This window comes from Penicillium odoratum (genome assembly GCF_028828045.1).
Source record: "Penicillium odoratum strain IBT 22623 chromosome Unknown utg000001l_segment0_segment0, whole genome shotgun sequence".
NCBI lineage: Eukaryota > Fungi > Ascomycota > Eurotiomycetes > Eurotiales > Aspergillaceae > Penicillium > Penicillium odoratum.
In genome coordinates this window covers 1239963-1261520 of record NW_026643143.1, presented here as the reverse complement: position 1 = coordinate 1261520, position 21558 = coordinate 1239963, and the positions used below count along the sequence as shown (strand labels likewise).

Sequence of the window (21558 nt, the reverse complement as noted above, 5' to 3'; positions counted from 1 at the left end):
ATCCCTAAACTTAATAGTGGCTGATGTCCCGTCTATTGATTTCACATGTGGACATGTCTCCAGACCCAAAAGACCCTGTGATTTTGCATAATACCCACGTTAGCTAGCTTTGTTTTGACTTAATAAATCATCAATCATAATTCAACCCCTGACCTGAATTTTTACCTCCTGCCAAGCATCGCGCTCAGACCGAGTCCACCGAGCCCGCATTCAGGGATAACATAACATGACAATCCCCCCCTTATAAGAAACCCCACCTTCAAGTGCTTCTGATTCCCCATTTTTGATACATTTCACACGACATCATACCATTTCGGGTATCCCATCTATATTTGGCCTGTCTGTACGGAGTAAATTAAAAGAGGGGCAAGATTGTCACTGGCGGAACCCTGATCGGCGGATTTCTTGGTTCTTGGCGCGAGAACCCGTCACCCGTCACGTTGCCCGCGCTTTTCGCCTTCCCTCAATCCAAGCCGGTCTATCTTTATCTTGGATTCAATCTTGATACTTACCAAAGTATCGTTCCAATATGCCTTCTCAACGGCGAACAAGACTGTTCGCGATCGCTGTACTCGCGATCATCATCCTGACGTTCTATTACTCGGTATGTTGTCTTTATCGGGGATTGAGTTCTTACCGCGTGGATACTAACAATGTTCTGGAACAATAGGGCGAAGGAAGCAGTATTCAAAACCAAAAGTTCTACAAATCAACCCTCGAAGCGATGAGGGCGAAGGAGGATGCGAAGCATGCGAAGATCCAGGATACTGTGGTTAAACCCATTGTCGGGGGGTCAGGAAGCGCTGGCAGTGCAGAGAAGCCGGCTATTCCTGTCGCGAACGTGAATGATGACATGGAGGAGATCTCTATTGCCGGCCGGACGAAGATGACTGTTCCCAAGAAGGTTTCTCAGGATGCTTTGTCGCCCGAGCAAGGCTCAGGATTGGGATCTGCATCTGAGTCCGCATCCGATATCGAGCCTGAAGAGGAGGAAAAAGTGGATGCAAAGCTTGTGCTGGATGCCATTCTTAAGCGCGCACCTAGTATGTTTGCACCAATGCGTCTTCTGACTTTTCATAATGATTCTTAAGCTAACTTTCCTCGTTACCAGTTATCATTTTCTCGAAATCCTACTGTCCCCACAGCAAGAGAGCCAAACATATTCTATTGGATGGATATACCATCTCGCCTGCGCCGTTGGTCGTCGAGCTCGACCAGCACCCCATCGGAGCGGAACTACAGGCCCTCCTCAAGGAGAGCACGGGTCGGGGCACTGTTCCCAATGTTCTGGTCAATGGCAAGAGTATTGGTGGAGGTGATGATATTGCTGCGTTGGACCAGAGCGATGACCTGGCGTCAAAGCTACGGGAGTATGGCGGCAAGTGGGTTGCGGATGTGTCGCGAGGCCCACCAAAACAACACGCGTGAGGTTGATTATATTCTCAGGTGTATCTGATCATGGGTTGGCGTTGTATTGTATTTGTAAATAACTGGGAAACGGGTCTGGCTACTCGAGTGAAATTGTGATAATACAAGTATATCTTGGAGAATGGTCGAATTTGATATTGACAGTCATATTTGTGAGGACTTATACCAATTCTCGTGATACTGCTTGTTAGTGTAAGGAAGACAGCGTTCAATAGAATCGATTGATAGAGCATGCAGTGGACAGTGCAAAGGCGGAGGAGAATCACCTGACGCCCTCGGTCTTTTCGTCATTGTTAATCCTTACTGAACTAGACATGGTCATATGTGGTCTATAACGAGTTGTCAAGCACTACTAGTTTATGCTATTTGGGCTTTTCTTGTATAGAATCAGGCTCTATAAGCGATGTCTCAAGGTTTTACTGTCATAACGAAGCTCTTCACTTTGAAATCCAAACCTTTCTTGGTCTTATCTTATCACATGAAATCTTCTTGTTTCTTGAAGCAAGGCTATATTGTTTAAGATGTGTATGAACCATTTACAACTTTGCCAATTTTTGAAACCTTCCAAGGATTCCAAATGATAAGTTCTGTTTTTACATATGATATAGAACTTGATCTAGATAAGTCTTGGATTATAGGAACAGTTCTGATCATAAGTATATCAATGCAATACTCATTGCACAGATATTGGGCATGGCTTTCAATTGCTTGGGGCTTACAACTGCATAGAAATTTGTCTTAATATGATTTCTAGAGAGAGTTCCGATCGTATCTAAATGTAATACTCATTTCATAGATATTTCTGCCTGGGGCATACTGTTTGATATGGCCATCTTTCAAATTCCTTGGCATTCAAGGCTATATCTTTGCATGTCACTATATAGAATCCAGATTGAATATGATTTTTGGATTCCAGATAGATTTCTGATCATGTCTATATCATTTTCATTTTTTTAGGTAATTTTTTACCATGAAAATTTTCAAGATGTCTCAGGGTTAATACCTGCATCTGCACCTTCAATTTCACACTACCGAGTAGAATTTAATTTAGATTAGAAAGAATTATTGGATTCTAAGGAGAATTTTGATCATATTCAAGTGCAGCTGTCATTTTATAATTAGATGTTTCTCTCTTACGCCACAAATGTTACAGGGAATCCTAATCCGGACTAGTGCTGTTACTTTGCAACCCATCTTTTTATCCCATTTCAACTTGCAAGGCCCCACTAGAAAGCTGTCAGTGATGACAGAGCTCATTAATTTTAAGATACAGGAAAGCACAGAGTCAAATGATTTGATCTAAGTCAGCTGAGAAAAATAGTCAGTTATCGTCGAATACGGCAAGTCAAGTCTTGGTTACTAGAGGATGAACGACTAGATAAGCCGATAGATCTCATCATGTGACGATAAGCAGATCTGGATGACTAAGTAGATAAGCAACCCTACGCTAAACCCAATTTGTGGTTAAGCGACGCACAACCCCGTGACATACAATTTCGCTCCACCAACAACTCCAACCCGAATTTTGATCCTCCCGACATCGACAATTCACCCCCTCGGCCAACACCACCCACGCAGTCAAGATGCGGTACATTCACTCCGAGGAACGGCTGCCCATTCCGGACAATGGTGAGCATGCGACTTTTTCTATTTTCGAGATTCCAGGACGGATTATAGTGGAGGAAAATGTGGGAGGCGGGTGCGATACCTGTTCATGTCCAATGAATCGGAGGATTGCTCGACGATGATCTACCATTCGTGGCAGACGCCCAGCAACAACGACGACACTGGAGGAAAACCTATGAGATTTTGTTTCGAGGCTTCAACATGCACCGGACGAAATCACATACCTTGAATTTGGACACATGAAGGGAAAAATTGGACCTCTGGCTGATTCATATTTTTCTCTCTTACAGTGAAGGTTCACATTCGTTCGCGCATCGTGACCGTTGAGGGTCCCCGTGGCAAGCTCGTCAAGGACCTCTCCCACATCGCCGTCACCTTCGGTCGCCCCGAGGCCAACGTGATCTCGATCGAGCTGCACCACGGTGTCCGCAAGGGTGTCGCTACCCTCCGCACCGTCCGCACCCTCATCAACAACCTGATCATCGGTGTTACCCGCGGTTTCCTCTACAAGATGCGTTACGTCTACGCTCACTTTCCCATCAACGTGAACATTGAGAAGAACCCCGAGACCGGTTGCGCCGATGTTGAGATCCGGTATGCTCAGCCTTGATACCTCTACAATAGGCTCGATGATTGGAACTACAGAGGACATGGATACTGACTATTTCTTTCAGTAACTTCCTCGGTGAGAAGTACGTCCGCCGCGTCACTGCTCAGCCCGGTGTTGAGATCGTCCCCTCCGCCAACGTCAAGGATGAGCTCCAGCTTTCCGGTAACTCCCTCGAGGGTGTTTCCCAGAGTGCCGCCGATATCCAGCAGATCTGCCGCGTTCGCAACAAGGATATCCGTAAGGTATGTGAAACTTAGCCGTTCCTTGTATCTGACCTTCAATATTCTAACAATTTTATAGTTCTTGGACGGTCTGTACGTGTCTGAGAAGACCAACATTATTGAGGAGTAAAGAATGACGCTTGATGGGTTCGGGTGTCCGGGAGAGCTTCTTTTTTCAATTTCGCCCTCTTGCATATAGGAAGCAAAAAGCGGAATGACAAAAATCAAACGACTTGCAAATTCATGATTTTCCATGTTATTGAATAATCAGATTGTAAATTAGATTCCTATGGGAATTGAGTAATTCGATTTGGGTCTGGACTCTAGACGACTGGAATTGTGAGGGAGCAGTAGAGGACTAGACTTCGGTCCGATCTAGGCTTGGATCCTCCGTGTCGTGCTTTAAAATTTAGCTTTTGCCAATCTTTACCAGCCTTATCAGCCTTACTCTTTAAGTTGCTACTTATAATCTTTTGTTCAAACTTGATGAGTTGAATCAACTCGGCACTTTTTCATCTCAATTTGTCTTTTATCTGCGCGTGACGCCATAGTTAGCATGTGAAAGCCCCAGTTCCCCCCCAACTAAGCCCCCCTTCAATCTGGTCCTCCCCCACCACAAGACATGGGGTCCTGGTGGTTGAAGATGTGGAGTTTTTTAACAGCAATATTCGGCATGATGCTGGATGTCGCACAGTTCTGGAAACATGTAAGTGGTTGCTTAAGGTTGGCGCGGGGAATATGGGCTTGCTTCCAAGCTAGTGGAGTACCTTGACTGACCAAAAGCTCACAGAAGCTCCTATCATGGTGGAACTCCAAGTCCCCTCGGTCCCAACTATTCCATACCCTCGAAACAGCAGAGAGTTATGAGCAGTGGGAAGCAGCTGCGTTTGAGCTGGACGAAATTCTGAACAAGGACCTTTGGTATGGACACATTACAGCAAGCTCCGTACATTCCCACTAATCTCTAATTACAGGCGCCAGAATAATATCAGTAGACATTACGATCACCGATTAATCCTAGGTCGACTGGAAGCACTGATGCGCGCCCGAGAAAGTGAAAATATTCAGACGCTTGTGAACCTCCTTCGCTCCGGACTAGTGCGCAACTTGGGCAACATCACATCTACGAAATTGTTCACGCATGCGTACGCCGGTACGAAGCTTTTGATAGATGATTATACCACACAGGTTGCCTTGTCGATCCAATACGTCACCTCGCTACAACCGGTGCCTGGGGATGCCAATGGATTTACGTCACAGGCGAAGCTGGAGTTGCTGCATGATACGCGCCAGGCATTTGGGCGTACGACCCTGTTGTTGCAAGGCGGGTCGGCGTTTGGGCTGTGTCATTTGGGTGTTGTGAAGGCGTTGCATTTACAGGGGCTTTTGCCTCGGATCATCACTGGTACTGCTACAGGTGCCATGATTGCCGCTCTGGTGGGTATCCACCCGGAGAGCGAACTGCTTGGGTTGCTAGAGGGCGATACTATCGATCTGTCTGCTTTTGATGGGCGGTGGAAAGGCCATACGAATGACTCATCTGCTAATAAAGCTGAAGGTTGGCTTTGGACGTTCTTCCGGCGGGTAAAGCGATTCCTTCGAACGGGTCACTTGTTTGATATGGAATTGCTTGAAGAATGCGTGCGGACTAATGTTGGAGATTTGACTTTTGAAGAGGCGTATGCTCGCTCGAAGCGTATTTTGAACATCACAGTAGCCACGGCAGGTAAGACGGGCACACCGAATCTGCTCAATTACCTTACGGCGCCGAATGTGGTAAGTTCACTCTATATGCTCTTTGATTTGAGGGTTCTCTGACGTGCAGATAGTTGATATGGTCCGCCGCTGCGGCCTCCAACGCCTCGTCATTTTCTAAACGTTCTTCCCCGGTGACCATCTACTGCAAAGACGAGACCGGATCCATCATACCCTGGCCGCATGCACAAGACGCAGTCTTCCAGCCATGGCGGCATGTCCATTACAACGAAGGCGAATCACCTCTCGCCCGAATCGCCGAGCTCTTCAACGTGAATCACTTCATCGTCTCCCAAGCCCGTCCATACCTAGTCCCATTCCTACGATCTGAACTCAACCTTCTCGACCGCCGCCAAACCGGCTGGCACAATCTTTCCCGATCCCTCATGCGACTGATCCTAGTCGAGCTCCGCCACCGCCTCAGACAACTAGATTACCTTGGCCTCCTCCCAGGCTCCCTCAGCCGCCTCTTAATTGATGAAACAATACCTGGCCCAAATCTGACTCTTGTCCCGGACCTATCCTTTACGGATCTGGGCCGGCTCTTTCAACAACCTACTCGAGCACAGGTCGCAGATTGGACTCTTAAAGGCGAGCGAGGCGTTTGGCCGGCTGTTAGTGCATTGAAGGTCCGTGAAGCTATTGAGATCGAGCTAGATAGAGGATATCAGCTTGTTCGTCGGCGGAGACCAAGTGATCAATCCCTTCCTCCACCTGTACTTCCTATCATTAATGGAGATGTACCTCGACGACGACGACGACGACAGGTAGAGGGTGAAACTGAGAGTGGGAATGGCCATCTTGTTGAATGACAATACAATCAGAACGCAGTCTAGCTAGTACGAGTCATAAGTCTTTGGGTCATGAAGCTAGTTTTACTTCATAAACATGAAACTTATTATCGGATTGTTCAACAGTTGAATCGATTATCAGTAAATTTCAAAAGCCTAGATAACCCAATTCAAGGTCACCCAGAGGCTGAACCCGTTCGTCCATCACAGCAATAAATTAGCTCGGGAGCAGCAGCTAGATGCTAGTTACTGTAGAGCAGATCTGGTCAAAGATCTATTTCTTGTCCGAGCCCGAGCCCGAACCCGAACCCGAACCCGAACCCGAACCCGAACCCGACGGCGGAGTGTAAGTCGAGCCGCCATGTCCATTGTTGTGGTAAGTACTCCCATTGGAGTTCGAGTAGTAATAAGACCCGTCACTGAGGCCATCAGCGAATATCCAAATCATTCTCATATCAACTCACGTGTTGGAATAGTGATAGCTATTCGAATTGGAGGCGCTGGAACCATAATCACGAGCGCAGTAGTGGTTACCCTGGACTTCGTATTAGAAAGTCGTTCATATGATGCGTGAGTATGAGTGTACTTACCTGGCTATTGGTGCCAGAGCTTTTGATCGTGTAATTTTGTCCGGAAGGCATGTTGATAGATGGTGAGATTTCGTTGCTGGCGTGAAGGAGGAGAATGGAGTTGAGGGAATTTGGCGGGGATGAGCGGGGTTTAAAGCGAGTCGCGTATATACAAGTACACGTCATTATTAGCCCTGCCCATGGACATCGGTATAGATTAAACTTGTGTAACCTCCGTAATGTGGTGATAACCATGTGGGGCGTCTGCCATGTTAGGAAATATTATTGCAGATCTGTCTATGGGTACCACATACAGTAGTTCGGCATATAGTATGGATAGGTATGCCTAGATGATAATTAAGCAAAAGATATAGCTTTGATTTCTAGTTGAAACTTAAGAGCTGGAAATGAAGCTGGAAATTAGGTAGTCAAATTTACCTCTCTCCGTCCGCTACATCCACCATCACCACTGGTTCGGAAATGGATACATCGGATATGTAGAATGAGATTCTGTATTTGGACTAGGGAGATGCAAAGTGATGCCGTATACATGCAAGTGGTCCGAACTACTCATTGGACTTCAATTCGATTACCAGACTATAGTATGATATGAAGGAGCCCGAAAGTAAAGCCATATAAGTTATGACTCAACCATCCAAAGCATCAGACTCAGGTGGGCCCTTGTAATCTAAATAAGAATGATCAGTATGAAGCCAACTCCAAGCCAGGAAGGAATGCAACTCACGTTTCCTAGCATAAACCGCATACCAAACAGCCGAAATAGCCATAAAGCCCACAAAAACAACCGACGCATAATTCATCGACGTAGCCGTAACAGGCAAAGCAGTAGGCATACTAAACAGAACCAACTCAAACGCAATCCATGCCAAAGCAAGAATATTGAAAAACGACCCCGCAACCATCCCACAGTTCCAGGGAGCGTGATTCACTTCCGAACGACCATTCAGCAAGCTCAAAGAAATAGGAATCGCGTAAGCCGCTGCTAACGCAATAACGCCTACAGAGACGAACGCCGTAAACGCACTCGAGCTGCCCAGGTTGATGAGCCCGAGTAACATCTGGATTACCGTTAGGAGGACGAGAGACCAGACCGGCACGCCTAGTTTGGGGTCGACGTGTGCCCAGATTTTCGAGAGTGGGAGGGCGTTGTCGCGCGCGACGGCCCATGTGCAACGTGAGGCTGCGACGGTGATGCTTATTGAGCAGAAGAGGGTTATTACCAGGACTAGGAAGACGAGTCCGAGGCCGCCGCCTGGTGTGCCCATTACTTTGTGCAGGATGTAGGGGAGGGCCTGGGCGGCTGGGGCGTTGATTATTTCTTCTAAGGGAGGTAGGGTGACGCAGAGGGGAATGACGAAGAAGAGACCTGCTATGCCGCCGACGGGGACGGAGAGGGCGATTGCGCGTGGGACTTTTGTGGCGGGGTGGGCGCATTCTTCGGCCATTGAGGAGATCATGCCGATTGCGGAGAAGGTGTATGCTGGTGGGAGGAGGCCGATGAAGAAGGTAAAATTGCCCCAGCCAGAGAAGGACTTGTCGTAGTGGGAAAGGGCGTAAGAGGCGCTGTGGCGGCCTACGTCTGCTTTGACGGAAATGGCGATTAGGATGACTAGGATTGTGAGGGCTGTCCAGGTGGCGCAGGCGATGTCGACTTGAGGGAGGTAGCGGTTGGCGAATGTGCAGATTATTAAGGAACCTAGGCAGATGGCGTAGAAGATTAAGAGGAGTTGCCAGCTGTTGGCGTTCCAGTCTGGATGGTACATTGAGATTGTGCCGGAGAGCATTGAGGCGAATCCGAAGTTGACGGATAAGGTGATTGTCCAATTACCAATCACCCAAATCCAGGCATTGATGAAGGAGATGGTTGTCTTGGAGGATTGGGCGATCTGGAAAGACCAGTAGTATGGCCCTGCAGAGGTTGGATAGCGAGAGGCTAGTTCGGCCAGTGACATGGCAATGCACTGATCCAGGACGCAGACTACAATCCATCCTACAAAAATGGACAGCTGTCCGCCACCATAGATGGCGCTGATCAGAGGACTTCCCTCACCATAGGGAATTGCCGCGATTGCCAGTGTCTGGAAGAGCAGTGTGATGACCGATCGGTTGCGACGCATCTCTTGCTTGTATCCCAAGCGATCAAGCTCGGCAAGCTCATGAATGCTGGCGATCTCGCCAGCTTCATGGTCAACACCATGGGGAACGACTTTGTCGTTGTTCATATCCATTATGGAGATTGTCAAGAGAATGTATGTTCAATGTGTTTATCGCAGCAAAAGGTAGTCGTGACGTACTCCACGGCCACGACACCTTCCAGGATTGCACTTGATATGGTCAGGGAAAAGTAAAACCAAGTACTGCCCATCCCCTGCAGCGAGGATAACCCGTGCATTTTGTGCGTCTGCGGAGAACGAAGGGCCGCAGCTGGAATAGTCGCACAGATGCGCCACTAGAATGTACGGAGTATAAAATGCGGAGGTCAAGCCCTGCTCGGGATACACTTTCAAATACTGTAATTGATAAGCTCGCGATCTCCAAGGTTATGCCCAGGAGGATTCAATATACAGATTGGGAAGTTTGGCGGGAGAGGGGTTGATGATTGGCGTGAGGTTTATTTTCAGGGTAGACCCCCTTGCACTACCTGCACTCCTTATCACTATTTTTGTTCATAATGTGAGGCGACAGGGCCAGTCATGTCTTGTGCTCAATGGGATCTGCTTGCCAAGCCATCAACGTCTGACAGAGTCCACGAGTTTGGAGGATTGGTTAATTCGGCAATTGAAGATAAGAGTTGTGTTCTAACCCGCAAAGAGTAAGCATATACGACCCGCCATCAAGAATCATAGTAGGTTGTCTAGACCACATCAGGCAGTTACATGCGAATTGTTCTCGGATCGGCAATTGCATGCATTTGCATTGAAAGGATTCAATATTTGAAGTACTATACTCTAGAGGGTAAGGAAAAGCAATGCATAAAGGACATAACATAAAGAGGTATCACAAAAAGTACAAAATGATTAAGTTTATAGCCGTTCAGGGATTAAATTTACTGGGCAGTCGATGGACGGTCAGCTGTCTCTTGAGCATCACCACGCATATCATGACGCGAGATACGAGAGCGAAGACTGTGACGAGATGAAGGAGGTTCGGCAGTGGCCGTCAGAGGGGGAACTATCCAAAATTAGCAGATGTCGATACGAAGAGGAACTGAAACTTACTGCTGAATCCATAGCCTTCAGTGGTTCCCTGTCGGTCGTGAGGATCTATCTCCACGCGAATAGCCACATCCAAGCCTCCGTACATAGTACTACAGGTGAACCCATCGGCGCTAATGTGGGCGGTACCAGCGTCAACCTCACCCTTGTGAAGGGGCGCGTGACCGTCCTTGGGTAGATGGGCAAGCTTGGCACTCTGGATCTCCACTGATGTGCCGTTGGCGGCAGGAGCGACCACTTCGGTCAGACAGGCAAAGTTACGCGAGGGCATTGTCACCTTGTTCCAGGTAGCGCTCTTTTCAACACCACCGGGCTGTTTGTCGAACATGGGCATCAATGTCTCGTCACAGGTGCGGCCCAGGTGGTGGATCTTGTTACGGCGGGCTAGCAGGTTGGCCACGGCCTTTGGCGGTGGCTTGTTGGTGATGGCACTGCTGATGACATTGACAATGTAGCGGTGATCATTCTCGCCGGCCAAGTTTAGCTTGGGGTGAGAATAGAAGCGACCGATCGCGGCTAAGTGGACGTCACCGCCGAGAATGGTTACTCGCACCGAATTGGCACGGGCGAGCTCCTGCAGCCGCTCAACGAGCATCCTTCGCTCGCGCTTGTGTTGGCGAGCGGTGTAGTGATCATCCAGGTCATCCAGCAAGTCGACTTGTCCATCGAATTCATTAAAAAGGCCACCAGCGACGCCGAATCGTTTGTTCAGGAGACGGATTGGAGCAATGATAGGGGAAGTGAGGATGTTCTCGAGCCATGCCAGACGAGGGTATGCGATAGGCACACCCAGGAGCACCACCAGGTGTTTGATATCGCCATTTGCAGCGGCAATCTCCTGCTGTAACCGCTGGAAAATGAGATCGTAGGTGTCCTCATAATTTACTTGATGCCGGGTACGCTCAGTCCGCGCATCCAGGCCCACAAAGGCGATACGCTTCCCGAAACGCATATACAGACTACGACTGCGCTCCTCCACATAAGGACCAGGTCGCTTACCCACAATCCAGCTGTCGTCCTCGGGCTGGTTCTCGAGCACAAAGGTGTTCTCCAGCTGGCGCGGATCCACACCAGCAGTGCCATTCACTGCATGCATCGTCTGGGGCGCATCGGTGGTGAAGGTCGACTTGGGCGGAGCAACGTGATGCTGGAACAAGCAGTAGTACTTGAAAGCGACTCCACCAATTCCACGGAACACAGCACACTTCATGAAATGGTCCGTATACGAACCGAATCCATCAATGATGTCGTGATCGTCCCAGATGTTAACTTGAGGAATGCGACCATTGGCCGCGCGGAAAGGCTCGGTGTTGTACCAGCGAACATAGTTGGCGTAATAGTAGTCGTCGCACTCCGCGCGCATCTTCTCGTTGAAATCGTGGGTTCGGCGCTTGTGTGGGTTTCCAATGGCTGTCCACGGCTTCAGGGGACCATCTACACGGATACCATCGTTATAGATCTGGTCACCACCACCCACCATGACGTGGAAAGGCTTCTTCGCATGGACGCGCAGAACATCGTTCCACAGATTGGGCCCTACCCAGGCATCCATGTCGGTGCCGACAGAGAACCCATTACACGAGTGGAACATGATGCGCATAGACTGGTCCTCGGCGGGCACGACAAAAGTCCAGGGGCTGTTGACCTGTTCTCCAGACTCATTGTATAGGCCCGGAATATCGTATTCCCAAAGCGCCTCCCAGGATTCAACCGGCACATTCAAGGAGAATCGCCAGAAGGTCTTGTTTAGATCTTGGTACAGCTTGAGAGGGCTGACGGTCTGATTGGTCGAGGACTGGTGCTGGCCCTCGGAAGAGAGAGGGCCCACTTGGCGCAAGTGCAGCTGAGGCTCGTCCTGACCCGGTTTGGTGACAATCAACACACTTCCATTCCACATCGGTGTGGAATCAAAGTGCATGTTCTTCAGGTTGATCAGCGGGCCGGATATCAGTTCGAAATAGTTGTTGCTCATAATTGGAGCTGGCTCGCCATTGATGGCCCCTGTAAGATTCTCGTTAGTACCGATGCGCAGCTTCGCTCAGCATAGCTTCTCATGGGCCGGGCGCATTCACGGAGGATTGAAATCCAAACATACCATTGGGGGTATATGAGTCTACCATTGTCATAAAAAAAGATGCGATCCGCGCAGACCGAAGAGCTAAGGGGGTGAGAAGAAAAGCGTGGACAAATTGTCGCACAGGGGGAACCCTAGGCTGTTTCAGGGAGGAATGTCAGATTAGGCAGAGAAGACTTCCGACTTGGCCAACTGTAGGGCTGCAGGGCTGAAAGTAAAAACAAAACGTCCAAGTGAAAAAGAAGCGAGATTAGGGACGCAGATCGGTAAGTATCCGGTACCTGGCGATTGGCAGGGGTTCAGTCATTGAATCGAGTACCCACTACATAAGGGACTTGACGCGTACCAATGGTTAGTAAAATGCGTTCATGACGGTGCCAAGTCCAAATGCGCAGCTCCCCGCGCATGGTGGATATTACGATCCAATCAATACTTCATTAGCCACGGAGCGCCACAAATAGTCGGGTTTTCGGGGATTTTAATTGGTAAATCAATAGTGGCGGTGCAAGATCCTTTTGTTTAGCTTCTTTTATGGAGCTTCAACCCATGGATACATAATTCCCCTTACTTTATACGATCGGATAAATCGATCTCATCGGGCTACGTAAACTGAAGCTAGTTCTGCATGGCTACGTGTCTACCCGAATCAGGTTTTAATCCATACAAATCTTTCTAATTTCCTGTTCTACAAATACAAAAGAAATTCATTATTACTGTACATCTGACCCCACTCACTGTATTGGCTTGGCTTGATCATCCTTCAACTCAACCCATGAAGATTGACTTGGGAATCAAAGCAAACAAATAAATCAACGCAATGAATACCTGAAACATCTGTCTCTGTATATTCCTCAAGTGTTCCGATACCACCATCTGAAGAACGGGTGTCCTCGGACTCAACGCCAAGCTTCGGACCGGAGGGATGCTTGGCACGGAAGCCCGGTCAAATAACAAATCACAAGCCAATTGGTTTTTCAGTTTCTTTTCTCGGAACTGTTGACGTGTTAGTCCATCCCGCACTGCAAACCAGGATTCATACGAGGCCTTGAATAAAAGAGTCCGAAGATGCTCTTCGGAGTCTGCGTGGGTTTGGAATTCTGCATCCGATTCCCATAGTTCGACGAAGTCATTGAGGAACTGTGCGAATTGGATTGTCACGACCAAGTCCATGCCAGTGGGAAGTTCACGCTTGCTTTCTCGGAAATATCGAAACATTCCGTCTCCGCAGATCTCGGAGTTTTCCACTGCATATTGATACATCTCTAGGAACCGGTTGATGGGGATGTCAATTACGAGTTGGCGTTCGTGCCACACGTAGCATAGATCAGTAAGGTCATCAGGGGCGGATTCGAAGAAATATCCCTGGAGATTTTGGCGCTGGAGATCGAATCCCAGGACGAGTTTCTGTTCGGTCAATGGGCACAATGTGGATAAGGGTAATAAAGGCATATTAATGAATGTAATCAGGTGATTATCTGTGTGAGTATCAAGGAGGTCATCGAGATCAACCTGTTGGAATCTCTCGCCTTCGTGAAGTGTACAACTATTGAGTCTGGTTGAGGAATCTCGGCCTCGTTCAATGGCCGCTAGATATAGGTGGTGATCAATCACCCCCCAAGGGTGACAGGAAGCACCGTGTACTTTAGCTGCAAGACTCTTGTCAAGTACTGGAGCTGGGGGCTCAGGAAGGGCAGACCGGTCCAGCGGCTGCACCTTGTTGTCCCAATTAATATAAGGCTGGATAGAACGAGCCATGTTGTTCATATGTTAGTTGGGATGAAAGTTGAAGGATATGGAGTTATGCACAATGTCTATTTTTCTGGATTGTCCTGTTTTGCGGGAAAAGTCCGGCTTTTATGCTGATGGACTTGCCCGGCAAATAATAGATTTGCGTACTCGACTATCAAAGCAAGCCTCGCATATAAGAAGGCGCATTGTATTAGAACAAAGATGTCCCTGTGACATTCCATGGAAATGTCCGAGGAAACAAGGAATATCAATGCATAAAAGGAACAGGAGAGCATTGTGCAAGGGAAGAAGACAAAGAGATCCTTGTGATGGTTCAAGGTCGAGTCTTTGTGCTGAAACAAGATCAGAGAGCCTGATATGATCATAAAGAAAACGTATTTAGACCTGGGATACAAGGTACAAAGGCGTATAGAGAAGGTTATTCCGGTCATGAAACAGTCGAGTCTTGATTTAGCGTGTTTCAGCTCACATGAATGTATATGGAGCCTTGTCCTTGACAATGTCATTCCAGCCTGTATCTTCATAAGAAATGTGTTTGAGGATACCTCTCAACCAGGTTTCGCTATATTCTCCAAGAACTTCATTCCAAGATCGCAGAGATGATAATCCAGCCCCAATTCATGAAGGCGTGAATGTTGGTCCCGGAAAATAACCAAAGGATATATTTCCAAAGAAGCTGAGAGTAAATAAGAAATGTTCTCTACTCTGGCTCATCTTTTGTATAGTAAAAGCGGAGCCAAAACAGCCCCACATAAGACCTCGGTCTCCCGCTTCCTACAAGCTCAGCTACGAACCTCAACTTCCACACTCACCCAACAACAAAATGTCCACCGAATCACACGCCATCGATCCCACCGCTTTTGCGGAAGCAATCGCCGACCTCCCCCTCAGCGCAGTCTACAGCAAAGTCTCGGAGATTCGCAATTCAATCGCACACCTGCACCGGTCCAACGACGAGTTGCGACTCTTCCTTGCAGACTCAAAAGACTCAGAAGAAGACAAGAAGGAGTTGGAGGGGTACATCTTGGAAAATGAGGGGGTGGTTACGTCGATGAATGAGCGGATTTCGTTGCTTCGGGTTGAGGTGGAGAGGAGAGGACAGACTTGGCTTGAGACGGGGGAGAAAGAGGGTGTGAATGGGGAGCAGGTATCTGAAGAGATTGATACTGCTACGGTGGACTCGAATGTGAATGCAGGGCAGGAGGAAGAAGGGATCTATCTTTGATGAACTATGTGGTAATTATGATTATGACCAGGGTAACCTCCTACCCGATACAATGGGCGGCCAAGACATGCGCATCTGTGGCCTCTTGATGAGATCTTGACCAAGGCGACACTACACGACTTACGAAACCTGGACGTTATGGACTGAAAGTTCACGTTGAGATGCAGGAAACTCATTTGTTCTACCGAACCTCCTATCAAGTTATTCCCTCGCCGATTATGCTTCATCACCCAAATAGCAATCTCGATGACCTGCGTCTGCAGATTCCATCTGGGCTGGCGGATGGGGACTGAAAATATGCAAGATCATCATAAAATTTTCACGCATGCTAAATGCTCAAAGCCCCATCTGGGTCGTATCATCTGCTCACTCCATATTGCCCATGTCGCAAACAAAGAAAGGACTAAAAAAAACATTGCGGTCCAACGCCTGGTTGAAGAACATGTTATCGTCAAGTGTAGAAGTCAAAAGAAATGCGCGCTCTCGAGTCATCTAGGTCGAGACCTGGGCCCAGTGGCCACCGTTGAGTGCCTCCGGAGGCACTCGCTGCTGTTTGATGAAAAGGTCGATCAGAGGCTGCATAGGCTCCATCTCCTTGTCCGAGACCAGCTGGTAGTACTTGGCCACCGTCACAAAGTGCACAAAGCACATGTTTAGGATGTCATGCTTGTTGATATGCCAGAATGGGTTCAGCCAGTGCGCGTGGTACAGATGCGCGTAGCAGCGGAACATCTGCTTCATGATGCCCTGACAATCCTTGTAGAATGTCTGGGGGAAACCGCTAGACTTGCCAATCCAATCATCGGTGCCATTGCCGTTTGTCGGGTTCGCGTCTTCCGGGGTTGGGCCTGCCGCGCCGGTCGCTGCGTCCCTGATCGAGGAGGTTTCGGGGATACCATTCACTTTCTCGGTGGGAAACATGACCGGGTCGTGGATCTTGCTAACAATCCACTTCTCGACGCGGTTGATGAACTTTGGAGCCGAGATCTTGGCGGCACGGCCGTCGACGAGCCAGGTATAGGTCAACCTAGAAGACGCGCATTAGTTTCAACCCGCAATTCTTCATTACCCCGCAGTGTCCTACATACCGACCAGCGGACATTGTCGGGCATGTGCCCTCATTGCAAATGGGAAGTCCGTTCACACCATTGACCTCTTGAATGACCTGAAGCATGCCGTGGAGCAGACGATATTGTTCAACAACTATATCCTCGCATTAGCACCGATGGGCGAGATTTTTTGACCGTAGATATTGCTTACTCTGGTGAGCCAGCCATTCGCCAAGCTCAACGTTCTTAGGGCAAGCACACAAGGTCAAGAAGTTACCCCTGACGTTGAGCGGGGCATACTTCTCCTGGAAAAAGTACTTGGGGGCATCGGGGTCATTTGCGGCGAGGTTATCAATAGTTAAGCTGTTGGACAACGAGGGCGAGTTGGACATGGTGCCGGATCGAGGGTCTTGCGGAGCTTGCGCGGGATTCTTGGGGGGTTGGTTTTTGTTGTTTCCTCCCCTGCCAAACCCCTGACGACTGCGAAAAGGAGGATACATTAGCAATAGGTCCGGGGCTGGGTCAGCTGGGTGCCAGGGGGTAAAAGGAGGGGTCGGTAAAGAAAATAAAGGGGGTTGGAGAAGAGACGAAGCGATAAGCAATGGATTCAAGTCAATAATATAGACTTTGGAGGACAATTGGAATGTGCTGGCTTCAAATGTTTGTGTTGTGGCGCCGTGGGTTAAGCAGTAGTGTATATGAGGGAGGGGGGGAACACAAAGCATGAGATTCAATTCCAGTGGAAAACCATAATTCTTTGGACTTGACATTCATCAAACATGGGACTTACACGCTCTGAAAAAAAGTGGCCATGATAGTCTTCTTTTTATATAAATCCCAATCAATGAGACAACGGAGAGACCAGAAGGTTGAAAGGTGCCCGAGTTGACTCTCACTTTCCACTTAACTCTTTTAGGTTCGGATGCGGATTATCGTGTTGATCCGTCCAGAGTCCCGAGATACAGGTGAATTGAAGGTAGAATACACGAAGCTCCCCGACCACCTTCTCTTTCCTCTGTCCTCTTTTTTCTCTCCTCTTTTTGTATATTACCCCTCGCAATTGTCTTTTATTTCCAGCTCTTTCAATTGGTCCACATCCTCTTCCCAATGTCTTCCGACGACGAAGCTGTTCGCCGTCCCGGCCGCAGCAACATGCAAAGTCCTGCTCAAAGCGACGCCCTTGACTCCGGTGATGAGAATAAGAGCCTCGATGGGGGAAATGAAAATTTTGAAGATGAAGACGCTGATCTCTTCGGTTCGGACGGAGACGACAATGGATTAGAGGATGAGTACGGATCACTCAGACTCAGCATGCGCAACGAAACTAACCGCTACTTTAGTCGGCCTCGTCGCACCCTTGAAGACGAACAGCTGGATTCCGGAGACGACGAGAACCGCTATGATCGCCGCGAAGATCGTATGGACGAGGCGCCTGACGAGGATGAGTTCGCCGAGACTGTTAACATCATGGACGTGGGCCTTGCGCGGGCGCCAGTACCAGCGAACAATGATGGAGAGGTACATATAATCAGGAATTCATATGTAGGAATTATGGTCTAATTTGTGTCGACAGGTCTACACTATGCGAGTTCCAGACTTCCTCTCGACCGAGGCTGAAGAATTCAATCCGGAAACCTATGTTGCGCCTCCCTACTCCACCGCTGCTACATCGCTCTGTTGGCGCAAAGATCCCAAAGATGGTTCTTTGTTGCAGTCGAATGCACGTATTATCCGATGGGAAGATGGTTCCATGACACTGCAGCTTGCAAGCGCCCCTCTCGAGCAATACCGTATTGCATCCAAATCTCTCTGTCCCCTCACCAAGTCCGGCGAGTATGATACAAAGCTGGATTCACACGTCTACCTTGGAGCGGCAGTGGAAACTGCTTCGCTCTTCCGATTGACTTCTCACGTCACACATGGCCTCACTGTTCTACCCACAACAATGGAGACTGACGACGCGGTCTTGAAACTTCAAGCATCCTTGGCCGCAGCCACTCGTGGAAACAAAAAGACCGCCGACGGCTCAGCACCTGTTATCGATACGATTGAAGACCCCGAACTGGCTCAGCGAAAGGCAGAACACCTGGAGAGGGAGGCTATGCGCGCAGAGCGTCGTCGCCAACAGCTTGCGGATCGTGAGGCAGACCGTGGCCGCCGTCAACCCACTACTCGCACCGGTCCCAGCGGACTCAGCATTGGTGGTCTTGAAGACGATGGTCTTGCTACCCGTGCTCGCCCCAAGGCCCGCCGCCCTGCCCGCCGTGGTGAGATCTACTCCGACGAGGAGGAGGATTATGGCCGTGGCGGCCGTTCCCGCGAAGATGAGTATGATGAGGACGACGGATTCCTGGTTGGCAGTGATGAGGAACCTGAGGAGGTTGATGATGAAGAGGAAGAGGAAGAATTGGAAGACGAGGACATGGATGCGGAGGGCGAGGTAGATGACGATGTTGCTTCGGCCAAAGCTGCCCGCAAGGCTGAGGCGCCTCGAGCTGGAACACCTCCTGCCCGAAAGAAGAATCGTTATGTCGTGGATGACGATGACGAGGAGTAATCTTGGTTGCATTTTCTTATTCTACTTTTCTTATTTCATCTGGTCTCTGCGGTCTTGGCGTCATTCTACAGGGGTGGGCATATCGAGTCTATCTGGACTTAGCTAGGTTCTATGTCATTTTCGATACCAAAAATTAATGAAATGATCCAATGAATATAGGGTTCTAGGTAAAGCTCAGCAGGTTCTATAAGGGTTTATAGGAAGTTTTTTGTCTTTTTCGACAGTGCTGAATATGCTGTCGCCAGGGGAAGAAAAGGCTACATCGTGGTAGCCGGGGAAAACAGAAGCAAGTGTCAAGATCTGCATACCGAGAGGGATGGAGGAGAGAAAGAGGGAGAGAGAGCAAGAGAGAATGAAAAAGAGAGAGAAAGAGAGATCTAGCTAAGACATGTAAGCACTTGAGCAAACGGAGGGGTTCACCTGACCCCATACTCCAACAAGATTTCTATTTAGATCAAAGATGCCACTTTCACCTATCAGGCTCAGGCTCAACACAGATCTCCTCGACGATGCTGACATTGCTGTTGATGACTGTTGATTCCTGCGCTCGCGCCATCTGCTATAAAATGAAGCTACTGCCAGCCCCTTGTTCCGGTGTTCTCGACTATCACGAGTCCTCCTTTTATCCAGGAACTGGATAATCTCATCTCAAGCTGCTTCTCCGATGTAAAGTCTGGCTCGTCCCAGTCCTTTCCAAGCCATAGAACGCCCCAGATGCCGGGTACAAGAGTTGATTTTGAAGCTCCCTAGGTCGGTGGCTGAGTACGAAGCAAGCCAGCAAGGCTGCATTCAAAGGTGAAACCACACGATGAAGACTACCAGGACCAAGACTGTAGAGCTCAGAATGAATACCTAAAGCTTGATATGTCCAGGGCCGAACTCAACAAGATTCATATCGAAGAATGATGTGATGAACGTCTAGTATGGAACGATATTACCTGAAATGTTCAAAAAAGAGATGAAAAAAAGTCAAGATGAAGAAAAAGAAAAAGAAAGAAAAAGAAAAAGATGAAGATGAAACCCTGAATGTGGGGAAATGTAGATCACCATTGAACTGATGGGGACTCCCCGCTGGGGGCCAAATTCAAACCTCCACTTAGGTACTACACTTAGCGGGAATTGATCACTTGTACTTCACCATCTTCTGGATTTATTCAATATTGCCCCCTGGCCAATCTTTAATCTACTCTTTCCACTCTTTCCACTCTTTCAAACTTTCACGTTATCTGATTCTCTACCTGAACATTTCATTGACACTATGGCTAAGTGGGTGGAGGACCAATGGAAAGAGTTGTTCGAGATCCCGACCAAATACAATGCAGATGATTGCAATGATGCACTTCACGGATCTCGAGTTCCAGAATGTTTGGATGAGCCGTGTCAACGACTGTGCACTGTTCGCGGCATACGACCCATTATGGGTTTGCCCAGGAGCTCCGTGGAGTCACCCCCGAGTTCACGCGCGCCTTAAATGCCCGTGATATCATGAGCGGTATCATACCAACCATCTCACAGCCTGAAGAGACACCTTATTGTATCTGGTATCCTGAAGTCCCGAAAGAGGATACCCTCCGAGCTCTGGTTCAACGATACCCGGATATGCTTTATCATGCCGCTCGTGCCTGTGCCGTTGCAGGATATTTTGATCTGGATCAAGAGCTTGATCCGCTTCCGGAGGCTCATGTTGCAGAGGAGGCGGGCTACGCAAGCGCGCAAAGAAGCAATAACGGTAGTCAACAGATTCATCAGCATACTCTCTCCCCGCCAGTGAAGTTCGCGATCATGAACGACTATACACGTACGGTCGATGTTGCCGGGTGTCGAGTTGCATCTCTGAATGGGGATACGGCTGTTTACTCCAGTCTTACTGCCAGATCGAAGCACCTAAATCCCAACGAATATTCACATTAAGGGAAGCCATGGACAATGTTTGGCGACGAATTACATTACTTCAATATCACTGAAGACTGGGGAATAGGCGATCATGACTGTGAAGCCCCTGAGACACCAGATGATTATCTCCCACGGGTGTACAACCCACTCCCGCAGAGCTCCCGCTCATCAACAAGGACAAACTTATCCCGACCAGGGTGCAGGTTCATTCCAACTCCAGCCTTATCAAGCTTGAAAATATTTGACTGCACCTACCAGCTCCTAAACTATACAACCGAAGAGCCGTATGGCAAGAATTTGATCTCTGCGTGTCCCTACAATGCAGAAGAAACAGACTATTTAGAATTCTACTGGGCCGCCAAAGACAAATTGGGATTCTTGAATGACCCTGAAGAGACAACCGGTATCTCAGCCGACCAGCTTGTATGGGACGACTATGGAACTCTTTGTTCGCTCAGTACGATCGACAAAACAGTAAGACAATGCAGTGGCAGCATAAACAAAGGAAAACCTAGTCTGCCGGATGGTTTCACGGTCAGCAACCCTAAGGATATCATCTCAGCACGACTGCAAAATATCACGACTTTCCAAAGTCAGTCAGACGACCTTGTCTCACTTACAGCTAATAATTTGTACATTGGTAACACAATCGAAATTGTGGACGGAGCGACGATGCTCGTACTCATGGTACCGAGCTCAATTACCAGTATGAAGAGCGTTTAAAAGATCGGGTCGGAATATCACAAAGAAGAGATTGAGGAGGCCATTCTACTAT

General features: G+C 48.6%; 11 protein-coding genes across 11 annotated transcripts; 6 read left to right on the top strand and 5 right to left on the bottom strand.

Moving 5' to 3' along the window:
• Positions 1-529: 529 nt before the first annotated feature.
• On the top strand, positions 530-1428 carry N7520_000453 (glutaredoxin; the record flags this gene model as incomplete). Its single annotated transcript, XM_057134388.1, has 3 exons — positions 530-604; positions 671-1043; positions 1112-1428. The coding sequence occupies 3 exons, from the start codon at positions 530-532 to the stop codon at positions 1426-1428; spliced, it is 765 nt and encodes a 254-aa protein (XP_057000324.1).
• A 1583-nt stretch (positions 1429-3011) lies between these two features.
• On the top strand, positions 3012-4015 carry N7520_000452 (60S ribosomal protein uL6; the record flags this gene model as incomplete). The annotated part of the gene is made up of 4 exons (XM_057134387.1): positions 3012-3057; positions 3345-3648; positions 3729-3906; positions 3965-4015. 4 exons carry the CDS (start codon positions 3012-3014, stop codon positions 4013-4015), a joined length of 579 nt encoding a protein of 192 aa, XP_057000323.1.
• Positions 4016-4507: 492 nt separating this feature from the next.
• N7520_000451 (triacylglycerol lipase family protein) lies at positions 4508-6452 on the top strand (the record flags this gene model as incomplete). Its single annotated transcript, XM_057134386.1, has 4 exons — positions 4508-4591; positions 4676-4806; positions 4860-5661; positions 5715-6452. The coding sequence occupies 4 exons, from the start codon at positions 4508-4510 to the stop codon at positions 6450-6452; spliced, it is 1755 nt and encodes a 584-aa protein (XP_057000322.1).
• Positions 6453-6705: 253 nt separating this feature from the next.
• N7520_000450 (uncharacterized protein) lies at positions 6706-7072 on the bottom strand (the record flags this gene model as incomplete). Its single annotated transcript, XM_057134385.1, has 3 exons — positions 6706-6850; positions 6896-6966; positions 7022-7072. 3 exons carry the CDS (start codon positions 7070-7072, stop codon positions 6706-6708), a joined length of 267 nt encoding a protein of 88 aa, XP_057000321.1.
• Positions 7073-7647: 575 nt separating this feature from the next.
• Positions 7648-9249, bottom strand: N7520_000449 (putative amino acid permease; the record flags this gene model as incomplete). Its single annotated transcript, XM_057134384.1, has 2 exons — positions 7648-7688; positions 7746-9249. 2 exons carry the CDS (start codon positions 9247-9249, stop codon positions 7648-7650), a joined length of 1545 nt encoding a protein of 514 aa, XP_057000320.1.
• An 818-nt stretch (positions 9250-10067) lies between these two features.
• On the bottom strand, positions 10068-12356 carry N7520_000448 (uncharacterized protein; the record flags this gene model as incomplete). Its single annotated transcript, XM_057134383.1, has 3 exons — positions 10068-10192; positions 10240-12237; positions 12332-12356. The coding sequence occupies 3 exons, from the start codon at positions 12354-12356 to the stop codon at positions 10068-10070; spliced, it is 2148 nt and encodes a 715-aa protein (XP_057000319.1).
• A 719-nt stretch (positions 12357-13075) lies between these two features.
• Positions 13076-14065, bottom strand: N7520_000447 (uncharacterized protein; the record flags this gene model as incomplete). The annotated part of the gene is made up of 1 exon (XM_057134382.1): positions 13076-14065. One exon carries the CDS (start codon positions 14063-14065, stop codon positions 13076-13078), a length of 990 nt encoding a protein of 329 aa, XP_057000318.1.
• An 817-nt stretch (positions 14066-14882) lies between these two features.
• On the top strand, positions 14883-15284 carry N7520_000446 (uncharacterized protein; the record flags this gene model as incomplete). The annotated part of the gene is made up of 1 exon (XM_057134381.1): positions 14883-15284. One exon carries the CDS (start codon positions 14883-14885, stop codon positions 15282-15284), a length of 402 nt encoding a protein of 133 aa, XP_057000317.1.
• A 492-nt stretch (positions 15285-15776) lies between these two features.
• On the bottom strand, positions 15777-17146 carry N7520_000445 (Mob1/phocein family protein; the record flags this gene model as incomplete). The annotated part of the gene is made up of 4 exons (XM_057134380.1): positions 15777-16311; positions 16373-16487; positions 16545-16813; positions 17124-17146. The coding sequence occupies 4 exons, from the start codon at positions 17144-17146 to the stop codon at positions 15777-15779; spliced, it is 942 nt and encodes a 313-aa protein (XP_057000316.1).
• A 294-nt stretch (positions 17147-17440) lies between these two features.
• Positions 17441-18890, top strand: N7520_000444 (Paf1-complex subunit LEO1; the record flags this gene model as incomplete). Its single annotated transcript, XM_057134379.1, has 2 exons — positions 17441-17851; positions 17907-18890. The coding sequence occupies 2 exons, from the start codon at positions 17441-17443 to the stop codon at positions 18888-18890; spliced, it is 1395 nt and encodes a 464-aa protein (XP_057000315.1).
• Positions 18891-20148: 1258 nt separating this feature from the next.
• N7520_000443 (uncharacterized protein) lies at positions 20149-21506 on the top strand (the record flags this gene model as incomplete). The annotated part of the gene is made up of 3 exons (XM_057134378.1): positions 20149-20286; positions 20322-20751; positions 20803-21506. 3 exons carry the CDS (start codon positions 20149-20151, stop codon positions 21504-21506), a joined length of 1272 nt encoding a protein of 423 aa, XP_057000314.1.
• Between the last annotated feature and the right edge of the window lie 52 nt (positions 21507-21558).